This window comes from Leuciscus leuciscus (genome assembly GCF_965113295.1).
Source record: "Leuciscus leuciscus genome assembly, chromosome: 5".
Classification (NCBI taxonomy): domain Eukaryota; kingdom Metazoa; phylum Chordata; class Actinopteri; order Cypriniformes; family Leuciscidae; genus Leuciscus; species Leuciscus leuciscus.
The window spans coordinates 33,071,097-33,086,783 of NC_138729.1; the positions used below are offsets into that span (position 1 = coordinate 33,071,097).

Here is a 15,687-nt window from a genome sequence, read left to right on the forward strand (position 1 = left end):
GTCTTTCTCAGGTGTGAAAAGCTTACATATTAATGAGCTCCCGCATAAAGCTTTTTCACACAAAACACGTCGTAAATTTTTAAAATCAATATATTGTCTTATCTGAATGAGCAGTCAGGGTGATTTTCACATAGTTTTGGAGCAAATATTCTAGGCTACGTCATACAATTTTCAAAAGTCTTGTGAAGAAATAATCAGTATGGGTTTCATGGCCTTATTTCAGTGAGAATTTTTTTTTGTATTTTCACAAACCATGCATAAATGTCATTATCTCAAAACTACAAACTTTTACATACATGCTGCTGATATATTATTGTAGCAGAGTTTGTGCTGAATACAGTGTAATTAGACTTTAGCCATGAAAATGTCACAAGTAACAGAAATAACCAGAAATGTCAGAGCATGTCAGAACACCTCCAGGGCCCAGAAAACAGCTCAGACCTCAGAGGGTTAAAAAGGTACTAGTATCTAAAGAATAAGCACTAGTACCTAAAGAATAAGCACAAGTAGCTAATGAATAAGTACTAGTACTTAATGGAAAATATACTAGTACAGTGGTTCTCAAAGTGTGGTACGCGTACCACTAGTGGTACGCAGGCTCCGTCTAGTGGTACGCAGAGGAATCAGTGAATTTCGCACGTAAGATCAAACCGGTGTGATCTTTTACTGTCTATTATTGTGTGCTCAGTCTTGGCTGGTCCCTGGAGCGTACAATACGATTACACCGGCAAAGAGGCTTCTATACTCTTTGACACCGGTGTAGAACGGCCAGTGCATTACGCGATCAACTGCTAAATTCAAATTGTGCTTTCGCAGTTGGCTGGCGCTGAGCCAGAGACGGACGCGCACCACTCAGGCACTGTCAAATATCACAATTATTCAGTGTTTTTAACCACATAATGTTTATTTTAGGTTTCAGACATTTAAATTCACCCAAGCCAAGTACTAAAAAAACAATACATTTAGAATTTGTAAAATACACACTGATGTCTATGGAAGCGGAAATAATTATAATTTCCATTATAATTAGACGACACATTTTATTCATCAGATTTGATTTATTACACATTGTGTTAGTAACTTTAAAGTTAACTCTATTCTTCTCCCAGTTCACCGGCCACTTACTTTCATGTATTTCGGTAGAAGTGGATGAATTCACGTGCTGTAACAATCCAACAGATCCGATTCTCTGAACAGTGGCACAAACATGATGGCGCTCAACTAACGCGATCGTTATAAAGGTGTTTAAACAACATAATACTTCCACTTGCATATATTTGACACTCGGAATATCAAATATTTCATGCGATAGCTAACAAATTTGTGAATATTTTGAATAAAAAAATAAAATAAAAGCAGCTCATTAGTCAGTCACATCAGTCAGCGATATTGTGGCTGCGGTGTGTAACGTGACAAGCAATGACGCGTCACCATGGAAACAATTATAGTGATCAGTTCTAAATAATGATCGCCTTGAAAAACTTAGGGTCAGCCAGAATATTTAAAATGTACGTTTTAAAAGGTTAAATATCAATACACAGCCTGTGTTTTTTAATTAAGTACAGTATTTTTTTTTACTTCATATTTTAAGTACAGTAGGCTTCAGTTTTTATTTCACTTTTAGGTGCCATACATTTTAATTGAATCATTATTTAAGTTTTTTATTTACCTGTATGTAAGCAGCACAGTGCAGTGTTAATGTTCAAACTGTGTTTTTACAATGTTTAATGTGGCTGACAATAATAAATATTCTTATTAGAAATTAAGCTGCCTCATTTTTGAGCTGTACGCATAACCATAGCTGAATAGTTAGGCCTACTACGCTACTGTATTCATATTGGTCATTATGGTGGTACTTGGAGAGCCAAATATTTTCTGAGGTGGTACTTGGTGTAAAAAGTTTGAGAACCACTGTACTAGTATCTAAAAAATAAGTACTAGTAGCATGGAAATAGATACTAGTAGGTTTTAAGGATTAAATGTTAAAACGGCTTGCCATACCTGGGATGGTGCCGTTCTTCTCTCTAGTAATATGGCACATAGTCTTAGAGCTCAAACATGAATTGGGGCTCAGGTCAGGAAGCAGACAGACTGGCTAAACCGACCGTCTGCTAGTTGTTTCACGTCACTGAGGTCAGATAACATAGAGCCTCTTTCACCTAGATATCATCATATAGAGACTGTGTCTGTTCCCCGAATTAGGAAATACAAAAAACTTCCGAACCCATCTAAGGGTAACATTTTTATTGATGTTCAACAAATAAAAAAAAAGATATAATACAAATGACCAAATGATAAAACTTTCCTACAACTTAATTCTGAAAAAACAGAGATTCTAATTATTGGACATTTTTCCATCTTAAAAATATATCTAAATTACGTCATATGCTCTCATTGACATATGTAGAGAAATTAGTTCATGCGTTCATGACATCAAAGCTAGATTATTGTAATGCTCTTATGGGTGGTTGTCCTGCACGCTTAATAAACAAATTACAGCTGGTCCAAAACGCAGCAGCTCGAGTTCTTACCAGAAACAGGAAGTATGACCATATTAGCCCCGCTCTGTCAACACTGCATTGGCTCCCTATTAAACATTGTATACATTTTAAAATATTGCTGATTACTTACTAATCACTAAATGGTTTAGCTCCGCAGTACTAGAGCGAGCTCTTAACGCATTATAGTCCTTCACGTCTGTTGCGATCTCAAAATTCCGGCCAGTTGATAATACCTAGAATATCAAAATCGACTACTGGCGGTAGATCCTTTTCCTATTTAGCACCTAAACTTTGAAACAGTCTTCCTAACATTGTCCGGGAAGAAGAGACACTCTGTCAGTTCAAAGCTAGACTAAAAATACATCTCTTTGACCTAGCATACACATAACACATTATAGACTTCTAATTCAATGTTAGGCTGCATAGATTAGGTCAGCCGGAACCGGGAACACTTCCCATAAATCCTGATGTACTCGTTACATCATAAAAAGAATGGTGTCTACGCTAATATTAGGGCCTGTCCCAATACCTCCCCTTACCCTAGATTTCTGCCCTAACCCTTGCTTTTGTGCGTTCTCGTGTAGGGGTAGGGTGTCCCAATACTCTAAAGAGCAAGGGGGAGTGCTATTCTCCCCTTAAAATCAACCCTCAAAACATAGTGCGGTCCGATGCAGGCTTAAAACGAAGTGGAAGATGAAATTACCCAGAATACCTTGCGGACTCAGCAAGCCGGTATTTTTTTTTAAATAAGATGGCGGATACCGCTGGAAAGGAACAATTGAATTTTAAGTATATTTTCGCAAATAAGCATGTTAAAATTTCTAAATATGTTGGAATATGTTAGTTTGATGCACATCCAATGGACTGTTACGTTTTGAACACTAATGTTAGAAAATATTTCACGAAGCTATCTATCTGACGATGTTCATGATATCTGCTGAGTGCTTCGAGAGAGTCTGCCCATCAAATATACATCAGATCTGGGTAGTTCATTTAATTTTATTTTCGATTTTGGCTTCCAAGGATTATAAAAAGAAGATGTGAGGTAAAACGATTAAAAACTAGCCGCGTTCGTCTAGTGCTTCATCTTTTTTCTTTACAGCGCGCTGTCACTTCTCCCTAACGTTAAACCCAAACAGCACTGAGCACAATCAGTGATTGTTGGTAAATGCAGTGTCTGCTGATTCTAAATTGCAGGAGGTGTTTGATTGTAAAAAGAGCTTTTATAAGCACAATGATCCGTGCAAGAGACGTTGACCCTGTTCCCATGGCGGCGCACGCGCGTTCGGAAACGGACTGCAACGAGACAAGCAAACTATACTTTGGGTTTCATGTGCGCGTCTAAACGATCAAATACAGACAAAAATATGGCTAAATGACCGGTTTGGAGATTCACTTTAACACAGTTTATGTCTTAAATGGGAGTTAGTTGTGGAATAAATGTGTATTATTAGATCTGCATTCGGTCTTAAAGTGGCAGCGTCTAATAAACCTGCTAATGATTACACCTTTAATGTGAATAAAACAACTAAAGGCAAAGAGAAAATTAATCCCAGCTCTTGAATGAATAACTTTAGCTTTAATAAGCATTAATCTATCTATAATAAACTATGCTGTGTTATTTTACATTTGATTACTTTATTAGATTTCTAGCATATTATTATGGATACTTATATCCTGATCATAACTGGGATAGTTATGTGCATGTATTCACATAGTAGTGGTGTCCCATTTCATAGGGAAAGATCTTCAACTCCACTTCCCTCGTTGAGGGGACTTTACTTTCGAGGGCACTCAAAACCAAGTGGAAGTTTTAAGGGGGGAGAAATGGGACAGGGCCTTTGTCTCTTTGTTTATCCCGAGGTTTACCGCAGTCCGCCAGATCCAGGCCGTATCCAGATCTGATGAAGGACCTGCGCCTGGACGCGAAGGGATAATTCCGGTTTGGGTGGCTACGCAGAAGCTATAAAATTCTGTATTAGAAATTTTAAGGCCAGACAAGTAGTTTGTTGAGGGTTGGTTTGTAGGGAAAGACTACACGCCTGCGCACTACATGCCTGCGCACACATATATTCAAACGTGCATACCTATAGACTGAACTCGTAATACGCATGTGCACGCCATCAGCGTTCTCACAGGTTCGCGTTTTTACAGTTTGCGCAGAGAGAACTTAAGAGTTTTCTGTTAAAACGGTGTTGTGTTAGCACTAAGTTAATAACTAATGATCCTTGCGACGGAAGTGAATCAATCAAAACTAACTTTAGCTGGACAATAACTTTTTTCTAGAGCTGCTATAAAGCCAAAACAATATTTTACTTTAATTTCCTATTATCACTGTAAAGCCGCTTTGAACAATCTACATCATTAAAAGCGCTATAAAATGAAGATTTGACTAACATCATCAACAGGAGCTGGAGCAACAGCAATATCTGCAGGAGAAGCAGGTAAGGGCAAATGTGACATTTAATCAGCAGGGGCCTTTTGAATCATCTGTACACGTGATTCATCAGGAAGAATATCCACTATTGAAACAGTATGACCTAAGAACAGCAGGCTGGTTTGCTGGAAATGACACTTGTCTTTACTGAGCTGCAAACCAGCATCTTCTAGTTGTAGTGGCCCGACTACATCCACAGTCACTTTCTGCCATGGTCAGACTAGCAGTGGCGCCGACTGGAAAGGAGCAGGATGTGACTTGACAGTTTTGTCACTGAGCTGACAAACATGACAGGAACGGACAGCATCATGAACCTGAGCATCCATCCCTGTCCACCAATATAGATCAGGAAGATGTTGTTTGGTTCTCACCTTTCCCTGATGTCCTTTGTGCACTATGGAGATCAGAACAGATCGAAGAGCAGTAGCTGCAATCAGCCGTGAACCTCGGAAAACAAAGTTGTCCATAACAGACAGTTTCCTCCCCATGAGTTGTGTCATTACAGAACACAGCAGGAACTGAGTGGTCATGTAGGGAAATTTTAACCATTTAGATTGAAGGTTTAGATTGAATGGGCCATCACTGTTGTTTCAAACTGGACTGAATAATTGCACTGACTAGGCAGCCATTTACTGAACTGAATAGTTTGCTTGAAAGCTTTGTGAGAAATGAACAGGCCCAAACCAAATGCACAAAGCCCAGGCTTGACAGTTTAACTTTAAATAGCTGCACCTCAAATCTATAAAATCTTTCAAAATATAAAAAACAGCATTTGTAACAATTTTTAAAAGTCTTGTATTTAATTTAACTTCAGAAGCAGAACTGAAGGAGCTAAAAACAACTCAACAATATTTAATATCAAATATCAATATCAAAATCTTAATTAAAAATAGAAAATCAAGATCACAAGGAAAAATAAGTAGTTTAAAATATTGATGTGTAAGAGATTTTCTGTTAGCAGATGCCATATTTACTAAAACTGACTTCCCAAATAGTTTCCAGTCAACAGAAATGTAATTTCTGAAAATGTAAATCTCTGCTTTGGATATGTAAAATTAATTCACCAAGATATTGACAATGCCTTACCTGGGAAAACTGGCAAGAAACAGGATTATTTTAGGTCTAAGAAGTGTCACAAGAAGAAATGTTCGAGCCAAGAATTGCGTGCAGTTACAGATTATACGCATCCAAGGAGCTTAGTCCTCTACAACAGCTCAAATTGTGCTGAACTAATGTAACAATATCTGTTCGTCTCACAGCAAGGACATACGAGAAGCGAGATTCACCAGCAATTGTTGGGACAGTTTGACTCCTGCTGTGGTATCTGACGTAATGGGAGAAAGGTAATGGAAGCTCTCTGTGCTTGTCTGTGTATGTACATTATTGGCTTTTAGGAAGCAGAGTGCATGCTGACAGGAACATTAAACACCGCTGGATTGCCACAAATGGACGCTAGGGAAAAAAACGCAGACAGCTACAGGGACAATGCATAGAGAGAGAGAGAGAATGAGAGAGAGAGAGAGAAAAAAAAATCTAAAAGTATTTGATATCAGGCTTCTGTTCCAAATTATCATCATAGTAACATGTTTCTCCTTAACCAAACTTGTGGGGAAAAGGCTGATTTTTCAGGTAAGACTAACACCTGAAAACTATCAGGCTGGTAAAATGGCCACTGAACAATACAAAATCTGACAGAAAATCAACTGATAAAAAAAAGAAAAAAAAGAATGAATAAATACATTAGCAAGAATACACTTGACAGACGCATACAGCAGCCTTCAAACTTTTTCAACAGCACATTTTCTCACCTCAACTGCCATCTAGAAAGTACAGTATTTGTCCTGAGCTTTTGCATTCTGGGACTGCCTCCTCCTCAAAGGATATAATACTGCCTGAGAATTTGGCTAGAATTAGGCATTTTTAAGGAATAGTTCACCCAAAAATGTCAATTCTATCATCATTTATTCACCCTCAAGTTGTTACAAACCTGTATGGGTTTCTTTCTTCTGCTGAACACAAAAAAATATATTTTGAAGAATGTTGGTATCCAAGCAGTTGACGGTAATCGTTGACTTTCATAGTAGGAAAAAAATACTATGGAAGTCAATGGCTACTGTCAACTGTCTGGTTAACAACATTCTTCAACATATATTATTTTGTGTTAGATGCATGAGTGTTTCATCCAAGTCCGGTACCCGAACTGGGAGAGGCGGGGCTTTAGTTCTTCGTTGTATTCATCTGCTACGGCATGTGTAACATTTTTCTGTCAACTATCCTCGCGATCGATATCGCACATTTTTCGATGGAGCGGGTTCAGACCATACTAAATGTTCTGACTGCATTTGTTCAGGACAAAGCTCTGAGGACATCAGAAGTTACAGGGACTGATGGCAGCTGTACAAGTACACAGACTACACCGTAATTTCTATTTTAATGGAGAGTAAAACAAAGGCAGAACACCGTACAATCTGATAGGTAGCATTATTTGATAGAACTCTGGCACAGTAACTTCATATTGACCTACGGCTAAACAAAGGCAAAGCACCGTAACTCAATTTGAGCGTTCCAAAACAAAGCCAAAGAGCGGTAACTTGTGTTACGGTGTTCTGCCTTGGTTTCTCATGGGCTTTTGGAAGTTACTGTTAAGACAACTCATTATTTTCTCGAAAAAACAACGGAATTGACTCAAGATACTTATCCACATGATAAAGGAGGTCTTGAATGTGGCAAAAATATCAATAACTCATTTTCGGCCAAAAACGAAGTAACGGTCTTTTGCCTTTGCACGGCAGAATTGTTCAAGGCGATTTCGCAATTCATGTGGGTCATACCTGCCGCAATTCACGTGGGCCATAACTGCTGAACAAAGGTAGATTGACAGCACATAATCGGATCTGATCATCATCTGTTTTCAGACAATCTTCAAATCTCCAATTGCGCAGAAAATTACTTTAATATATAATGTTTTCGATTTCCGGGTACAATTTTGTTGGAGAGTTTCAAATTGACCCGCGTTCGATTCAATACAATTCCCCAAAAAACACACTATGAAAAACATCAAAGAATCAGGTACAAACAGTGAACTTGCAATATCAATGCTTTTCACACATCAACAAAAATAATTAAAATAAATAGAACTTATGATTTTTTTTACTGTTACCTTTGGGACATTTGCCATTACATTTTATCTTACAATAATATCTTAGTTTAAACCTAAAGTATAAACCTTTCCATATTTGGCGACCGATTTTCGATAAAAAAGAGCAATAGATAGATAGCAATAGATTCTCCATTTGTGATGCATCGCTGAACTATAACGTACACCTAGCAGGGCTCCAGACTAACCTTTCCACTGGTTGCACTGGTGCTACCAACTTTCTCAGTTGGTCGCACAGCATATGATTTGGTCGCACCTTTTTTTTATTTAATTTTTTTTATACATGCCATGGGATTAATCAATGCATGCTGATGAATAGTGGTCTTAATCTGCATACCTTAGTTTTGCACTGATGTAAAAAGACTGACAGTGACAAGACCTCGTGTTAGCAAAATGTTTTAATCTTTTAACTCTCTCAAAAAAAAAAACTATTAAAAAAACATGTATGTTCTTTAATGTTTGATTATAATTTTACTGTCTTCACATAGGGATGGGAATTGATAAGATTTTATCAATAATAATGCCACTGACGATTCTGATTATCGATCCGATTCTTTAACGATTCTCTTATCGATTCTTGATAGCACTGTGTGGAAAAATGTAGCTTTTCAAAAAACAAGTGGTTTCAAACTGTACTTTTTATGTAATTTATGTAATAAATAGAACCTTATTGTAAAGTGTTACTGATTAGTTATACACCGATTCAGACGTCTCCTGAGTTCACTGTTGGAAAAATCCGTTGTTTTAACCATTCATTAAAATGAATCGGTTCAAAGGAGTCATTAGTTCGCGAATTGGACGTGTCATGCGCGTTGTGTGATTATCCCAGCAGTTCGGACATGGACATCCAAGATTTGTGTCAACACAGAAAACATTTTATCACTGGATAGTTTTTTTCGTTTAATTAAAGTGTTGTTTTATGTCAGCTGAATGTCCGGAACGCTTTTCAGAGAAGATAAGGAAACTTATTTAGCACAATTCACACCCAGCGGTAATTCAAAAAAAAAAAAAAAAAATCTCCGAATGCTCCACATGAAACTTTGGTCTTCCGACCTTTTACCACCGTGTCGATTTATTTTGATTAATATGTGCAAGGGAGAGAGAGCAAGACAGCGCTTAGTTTGGAGACGGTGAGGTCTTGTTTACACTTTCGCCTGGCTCAGGAGAGAGAGTGCGTGCGCGCGACCGGGGCTCTCTCTCTCTGCTCGTTCTTTCAGTTAAACATGCGCCCTGTCACGCGCAGCAGTTCATCTACATTACTCACAGATCAAATAAGACTTTGGCGGGACAAAAATGAACTTTGGCGGGCGCTAAAACAAGTTCAATGCAGGAAAATTCATGCGTGAATTTAACGACCATGCACTCGCACAAATGCGACCACATAAAATTTGAATCGCACATTCTCAAAAGCTCCCTCTGTATGTTTTTATGTGTTTGTTAGAGGTTGAATTCAAATAAAATATTACCATACTGCACAAACTACTTCTGAATAGGATATCTGCTTTCACATCACTCAAACCATAATGGAGCCTAGATGTCATCTAGTGGAAAATGTTGGTACTGTGCCCAAATAAAATCTTACTGATAGCTAATTTTTTGAGTAAAATTTGGAACACAACTTGTTCAGGTTTACGGCTTTGATTTTCTTGCAGTTTTAAAGTCTGATATGTTGTTTAAATATATATTTTGTATAAAATCAAAAAAAAAATTTTTGGACATTTTCATAAACTAAAACTTGAATAACTATTTTTAAATTTCACTTTTATTACTTTTTTTTTAACTTCTGCAATAATATTCAAAGACTTAAGTTTGTGCTCCAAAGTATTCAGGATTTATAATAATTTAGGTTGCAAATGTCATTTTCAGGTCTATGCTCAAAAAGTGGAACTAACTTAACAGGTTAATAGTTAACATAACATAAAACTAGGGCTGTCCCCGACTATGGATTTTCATAGTCGAATCAGAATCGTCATGTCTTGCCTATAGTCGACTAATAGTCGAATCATGTGTATGGGGGCGGGGCTTTAACGTTTCAAAGCCGCGATGTACAGAAAATCACACAAAGATATAGAAGAAAATGTATAAAAACATTTTTGATCAATAAAACTAAGAAATAACATAAATAACTCCAGAAAGGCCACACTGCAGATTTGCATTTCACATGCAAATCAAATTAAATCGGCTAAATTACCTGTGCGAGCAGGCCAGCCTACAGCACAACATCGATGCACCGAAAAAATAAACAATTAATTTACTAAATTAAATTAGAACAGAATATACCTTTCTAATAAATAAAAATACAAAACGAAATAAATCAGAATCAAGTCACAGGATGAGGAGCAAATGTGTGCAAAATGCCTAAAGTGCAGGGGAACATATATTCAAAACACAAGCCACAAATAGTTAGATTAGATAACCCTGACAGATTAATAAATAAAATAAAAATAAATAAATTATTAAAATAACGATAGTAGCCAGAATTTTCAACTTTGTCTTTTTAACTGCAGAAACAACAATAAATGCTAAACTGGAGTGGCAGTCTTTAGCTAAAAATGTTCACAGCATCCAAAAATAAAATTAAAACCGGCTGAAAAGTTTTGAAATCACTTGTACCTGATCGAGAGAACAAATCCTGAAAGTCTTTCACTCTGTCTGTCCGTTGGAGTCTTTTCAAATTGTGCGCGCGGATAAAATACATTCTAACGTGAAACCCAGTCTATGCGTGAAACATGTTAACGTTGGCCGGCAGAAGTGCGATCATGGTTTTCCTGATGCTAAATCCAGCCTTGGAGAATATCCTTTCTGATGGTGTACATCCACACTTTAGATTTTCTTATCCCAGACATTGTTAAAGATTTAAATCCTTGCCGCGAAGACGCTCCTCTGTCGGTCACGGATTGAAAGTGAAACTTAAATCTGTCACGGGGTGTTTGGATTTATTCACGCACGTTAAAAAATATTTATTAAAAGCTTCTTTCTTTGCACATTTTTATATAGGCCTACAGCATTATCATAATAGGCTGAATATTAACGTATATTGACATAAAAGCTAGTTCTATGTGAAATCAGACATTGAGCGCCCTCATATAGCCAAAGTGGCATGATCCTCGTTTCATAACACCCCTGCGAAGATTCGACCGTGAGATCGGTAGTCGAATCAGGCTCCTCCTATCGAAGCATCGAATCTTCGACTATTCGGGGTCACCCCTACATAAAACCAATGTTTTTTTTTTTGGGGGGGTCTGTACAGTTACCTTTGAACATAAAATTATGCAGGTCAAATTGACCCGTGAACATGAAAACCGTATTAAAAAAAATGTACGCACATTCCACAACACATCAGTGTATCCTCACTTTGCATTCATGTTTGAAATGTTTGAAAAGACTAAAAAGTTGCCTTAAAACTTAAACATATATGGGTAAAATTGACCATTGAATATCAAAACCGTAATAGAAAAAAAATGTCAAGAAAAAGAAAATTGTAGGTTAACCAGTATTTCCGACAACTCAAATCAAAATGGGTCAAAGTGACCCATAACCCAATACAAGGGTTAAATCAGCTGATACCATTGATTAGCCGATACATTTTACTAGTTCAAACCCGGCAAGAGGCGATCTATGAACTATTACTATTAATCTTGCACTTAATCTCAATTTGCTCCAGGGGTTTGGGGGTTTATCACTGTAATAAATGTACTTGGATGAAAGCGCCATCTAAATGACTAATTAGATAGTTCTAGAGATTGAGGTTCAGCTAGAGGTTATTTTACTACTTCTGTTGTGTGCATGTGGGTGGCTCACCTGACTGTGGGTGGCAGTAGCTGCTATGATTATTGCATTGGCAAGGTTGGCACCCCGTGCTGCTGAAGTTCGAGAAGCCTGGGCGGCAGTCATCACATTTGTCCCCATGCACTCCCATCTTGCAGATGCACATGCCTGAACTGCCAGAAAAGTAAAGATACATTTTTTTGGAGTTAGAGTTATAAAGGCACAAAATGAAAGACCAATTGTTCTTACAGGACAGTACAGAATCCTTCAAAAGTCAGACATAGAGAGGTTAAAACCTCTGTCCACATCAAACACCAGGTTTTCTCTGAACTACCAGAATTGCTGCTCCTTCCCATCCATCACATGTTAACAGAACCACACCATAAAAGCTGAAGCAACATCTATTTGAGATAATGCTGTAAACTAGATGTGTAATCATACATTGATATGCATCGATTTTTTATAGAAACCCTATTAATCGATTAAAATGACAACAAAAACTTAAATGCATTTCATTTGCATTGGATTTAGCAGCAGGTAGGATTCACCATGGTTGTTTCAGTTTCTTTCCTGCCTTGGGTTACATAAAAAATTATTACACACAGGTAAATTAGTCATTAGTGGTTTTGCGTGTAATGAAGTCTCCTTGAACTACTAGGCAGAGAAACAGAGTGGGGTAAATATGCTTTACATGAGAAAATAAAGAGTAACAATATCAGAGTGCTTAAAATGAAAAGGAAATTAGAAAACTTCTGATTATACTATTACACACTTCAGTCTTTTGAAGAGCAACGCAGAAAATAAGAAAATGAGAAACGCAGAAGGATGATTTCTTCTGGGAGAGGCTTGTGAAATCTATGAGACATATCTGCAATTATTTCTTTCACACACACACACACACACACACACACACACACACACACACACACACACACACACACACACACACACACACACACACACACACACACACACACACACACACACACACACACACACACACACACACACACACACACACACACACACACTACTCTCCTATACACAGAGTAATGAGGCTACTTACTCTGACTGATGCTGAGCTCACGGTTCCTGAGAAAAAGAACCCTGACATGTCAGTTCAGAACACGACCACTCAAATGAAATGGGTATCCCACTTGTTTCAATAGGATACAGAATATTTAAATAATTCAGAGCAAAAACCACTGAAACAACACCATAATTAATATTAAAAAGCACATAAGACAAACTGCAGCCAAACCTAAAAGTCTGTGTTGAAATGTCATGAAATATTTTTTTCTTTTTTTGTGGAAACATGGACCTGTTCCGGTGCATGTCTCTTTAAATGATAATGAGCAACTGCTCACCCCACCCCTCTCGTCCATGAGGGGTGTCGAATGGCTGAGGGCAGAAATATGCTAATACGGGACAGTCTGTTAGTGGTCGTGGGCGGAGCATGAGCATTATGACATCATAGTGCTCAGAAAATCCAAATGGCCTGATTATTGAGTGTTTAGACTTTTTGAGGATTAAAAAAAAAGGAGTGAATGGATTTTTTTTTTCATTTTATGGTGGTTGTGCCAACACACTGCAAAGACACATTTATATGCAAACACCATATAAAAGTGAATTTTGCATCCGATGACCCCTTTAATGATGGATGTAGCCATTCAAAAATCAGGGATTATAATTAGAGTTGCTGTGTCTAATTTTCATTTATTTAAAATGCTTAAAATAGTATATTCTCCTATGCCAGCTTAATTTGCAGTATTACCTATACAGTAAGTAAATGTTTAAATAAGGAGAGCAATATGTCAACTTCTCTTTCAGTAAATGCGTTAGGGGTAGGAGCATCTGCTCTGCTTGGCCAAACAATGGAAACCCACTTGGAATCAGTCATTATTTCTGCAATGCATTACATATGTTTTAGGCCTTTTACCCCTTAAACCCGAAGTGTACCGCCGGCGGTTATATAACAAAATAGATATAATTTAAAAGCTTAGAATCTCAGCTTTTTAATGCATCTAACCACTTTGATCAACTCTTAACGAGTGCCAAGTAGTCCCTCTAAAACGGAGTGTACCACCCGTGCGCGCCATCTAGCTGCGAAAAAAATTATAATCATATTTTTCAAAACTACTACCTTGATCGACTCAAAATAGGTGTCATTTGAAAGCTTAGAGGCTGAACTTTACAATGAATGTAGCCAATTCGATTAACTCCTAAGTAGTGCTGAGTTATTTGCTGATAAATATTATTTTTTTTAATCCATAATTTATGAAATACTTTTTTGTAATATGTACTACGATGTGTCAAAAAACATCATACAGCTCATGAAACATTCACTTATTGTTGAAAATGGCACATCATTTTTTACAGCATATTATTAAAATTAAAATGAGCCCAAAATGAACAATCTATTGCGTTGATGACAAGATATTCCTCATGGAGGAACAATTAAAAAAATGCCCACTAGGGGGTATGGGGCATAACAAATGCGGTAACTTTTGATTCCTTTGTGCACTCACCAAAATTTTATCCAGATGCAGCGCAGCTCACATGTAGAGGGACTTCACCAAAACAGAATTTTCCCTTCTAGCTTATTTCCTTCTTGAGTTATTCCATGTCAAATAAGAAAGATATGCAAAATCAACAAATATATATTTATATATATTTTGTCTTTTCTCAGCAGTTTCTCAGTATGACAATGTCCAAATGTAATGTAATGTATATTTTCTCAAAATTTAAAAAGTGTTCTATCAAACAATCCCAACCTTTTGACTCTCCTTGCTATAGTTTTGGAGTTATGAGTCTTTAGTTTTGTGTGTGTGTCACTCAGAAAACAACAATTTTATAAATGCCTTCAAATGTTAGCCTAGAAATCTAGACGCACCCTAGCGGTAGCAAAATGTATTTTGCAGCCAGGGCAGTCTAGCAACTCTCCATAGACTTTGGAGCTGCAAAAACCTAAATTGGGTCAGGCCAATCACGTCGTGTATAGACTAGGCGGGGCGGGCTTAACATAATGACGACAGAGTTGCGACGGTTACCTGGCTGCGACTTGAAAACAAAGAATGACGGCTGCTGGAGAACATCTTTCGAATCGGCTTTGTCCGCGACTCTGGAGGACTTGGAGTTAAGCTTTTCTTTGAGAAAAGAGCAAAGAACGGCACTGAAGTCATTCTTAAAAAAAGGAAGATGTGTTCGTCGTTTTGCCGGCCAGATATGGCAAAAGTTGAATCTATCAACTAACGTTAGCTCCGCTGTTGGGAAAACGCTCTGGTTGGTTGAAGCGCTGTCCTATTAGGTGCAAAGGGAATTTGAAAGACAGCCGTTTATCCCGCCCATCGGATTAAGCCGTGTCTATGGTGAGTTGCCAGACTAAACATCTTGATGTAGGTCTGGCTTGCCAGGCTATTCAAATGTGTGAGGACTAAACAAAAAGGCTACCTTTGTTCCAAATGCTGTAACTTTTGATTGCTTTATGCGATCACCACAAAATTTGATCCAGATGCAGCTCACATTTAGGGGAACTTCACCAAAAAAGAATTTCCCCCAACCGTATTTCCTTCCTGAGTTATTGCATGTCAAACAAGAAAGATATGCAAAATCATAATAAAAATCATATATATATTTTAGTTTGTCTTTTATCAGCAGTTTCTCGGCAGGAGAATGTCCAAATGTAATGTAATATATATTTTCAAAACTTCCTTGCTATAGTTTTGGAGTTATGAGTCTTTAGTTTTGTGTGTGTCACTCAGAAAAAAACAACTCAGGACAGGATGTCATGAGATGTTCCAACTGGTCCACAAAAGAAAACATTA

At 37.5% G+C, this 15,687-nt stretch overlaps 1 protein-coding gene across 2 annotated transcripts in view; it reads right to left on the reverse strand.

The window, feature by feature from the left end:
• The window catches only part of LOC309499414 (multiple epidermal growth factor-like domains protein 9), a 116,845-nt gene that overhangs the window by 37,913 nt on the left and 63,245 nt on the right, over positions 1-15,687 (reverse strand). For both annotated transcript variants that reach the window (XM_082170651.1, XM_082170650.1), the window contains exon 3: positions 11,897-12,036. In XM_082170651.1, coding sequence (XP_082026777.1) covers positions 11,897-12,036 — 140 coding nt within the window. The remainder of the gene's footprint in view (positions 1-11,896; positions 12,037-15,687) is intronic.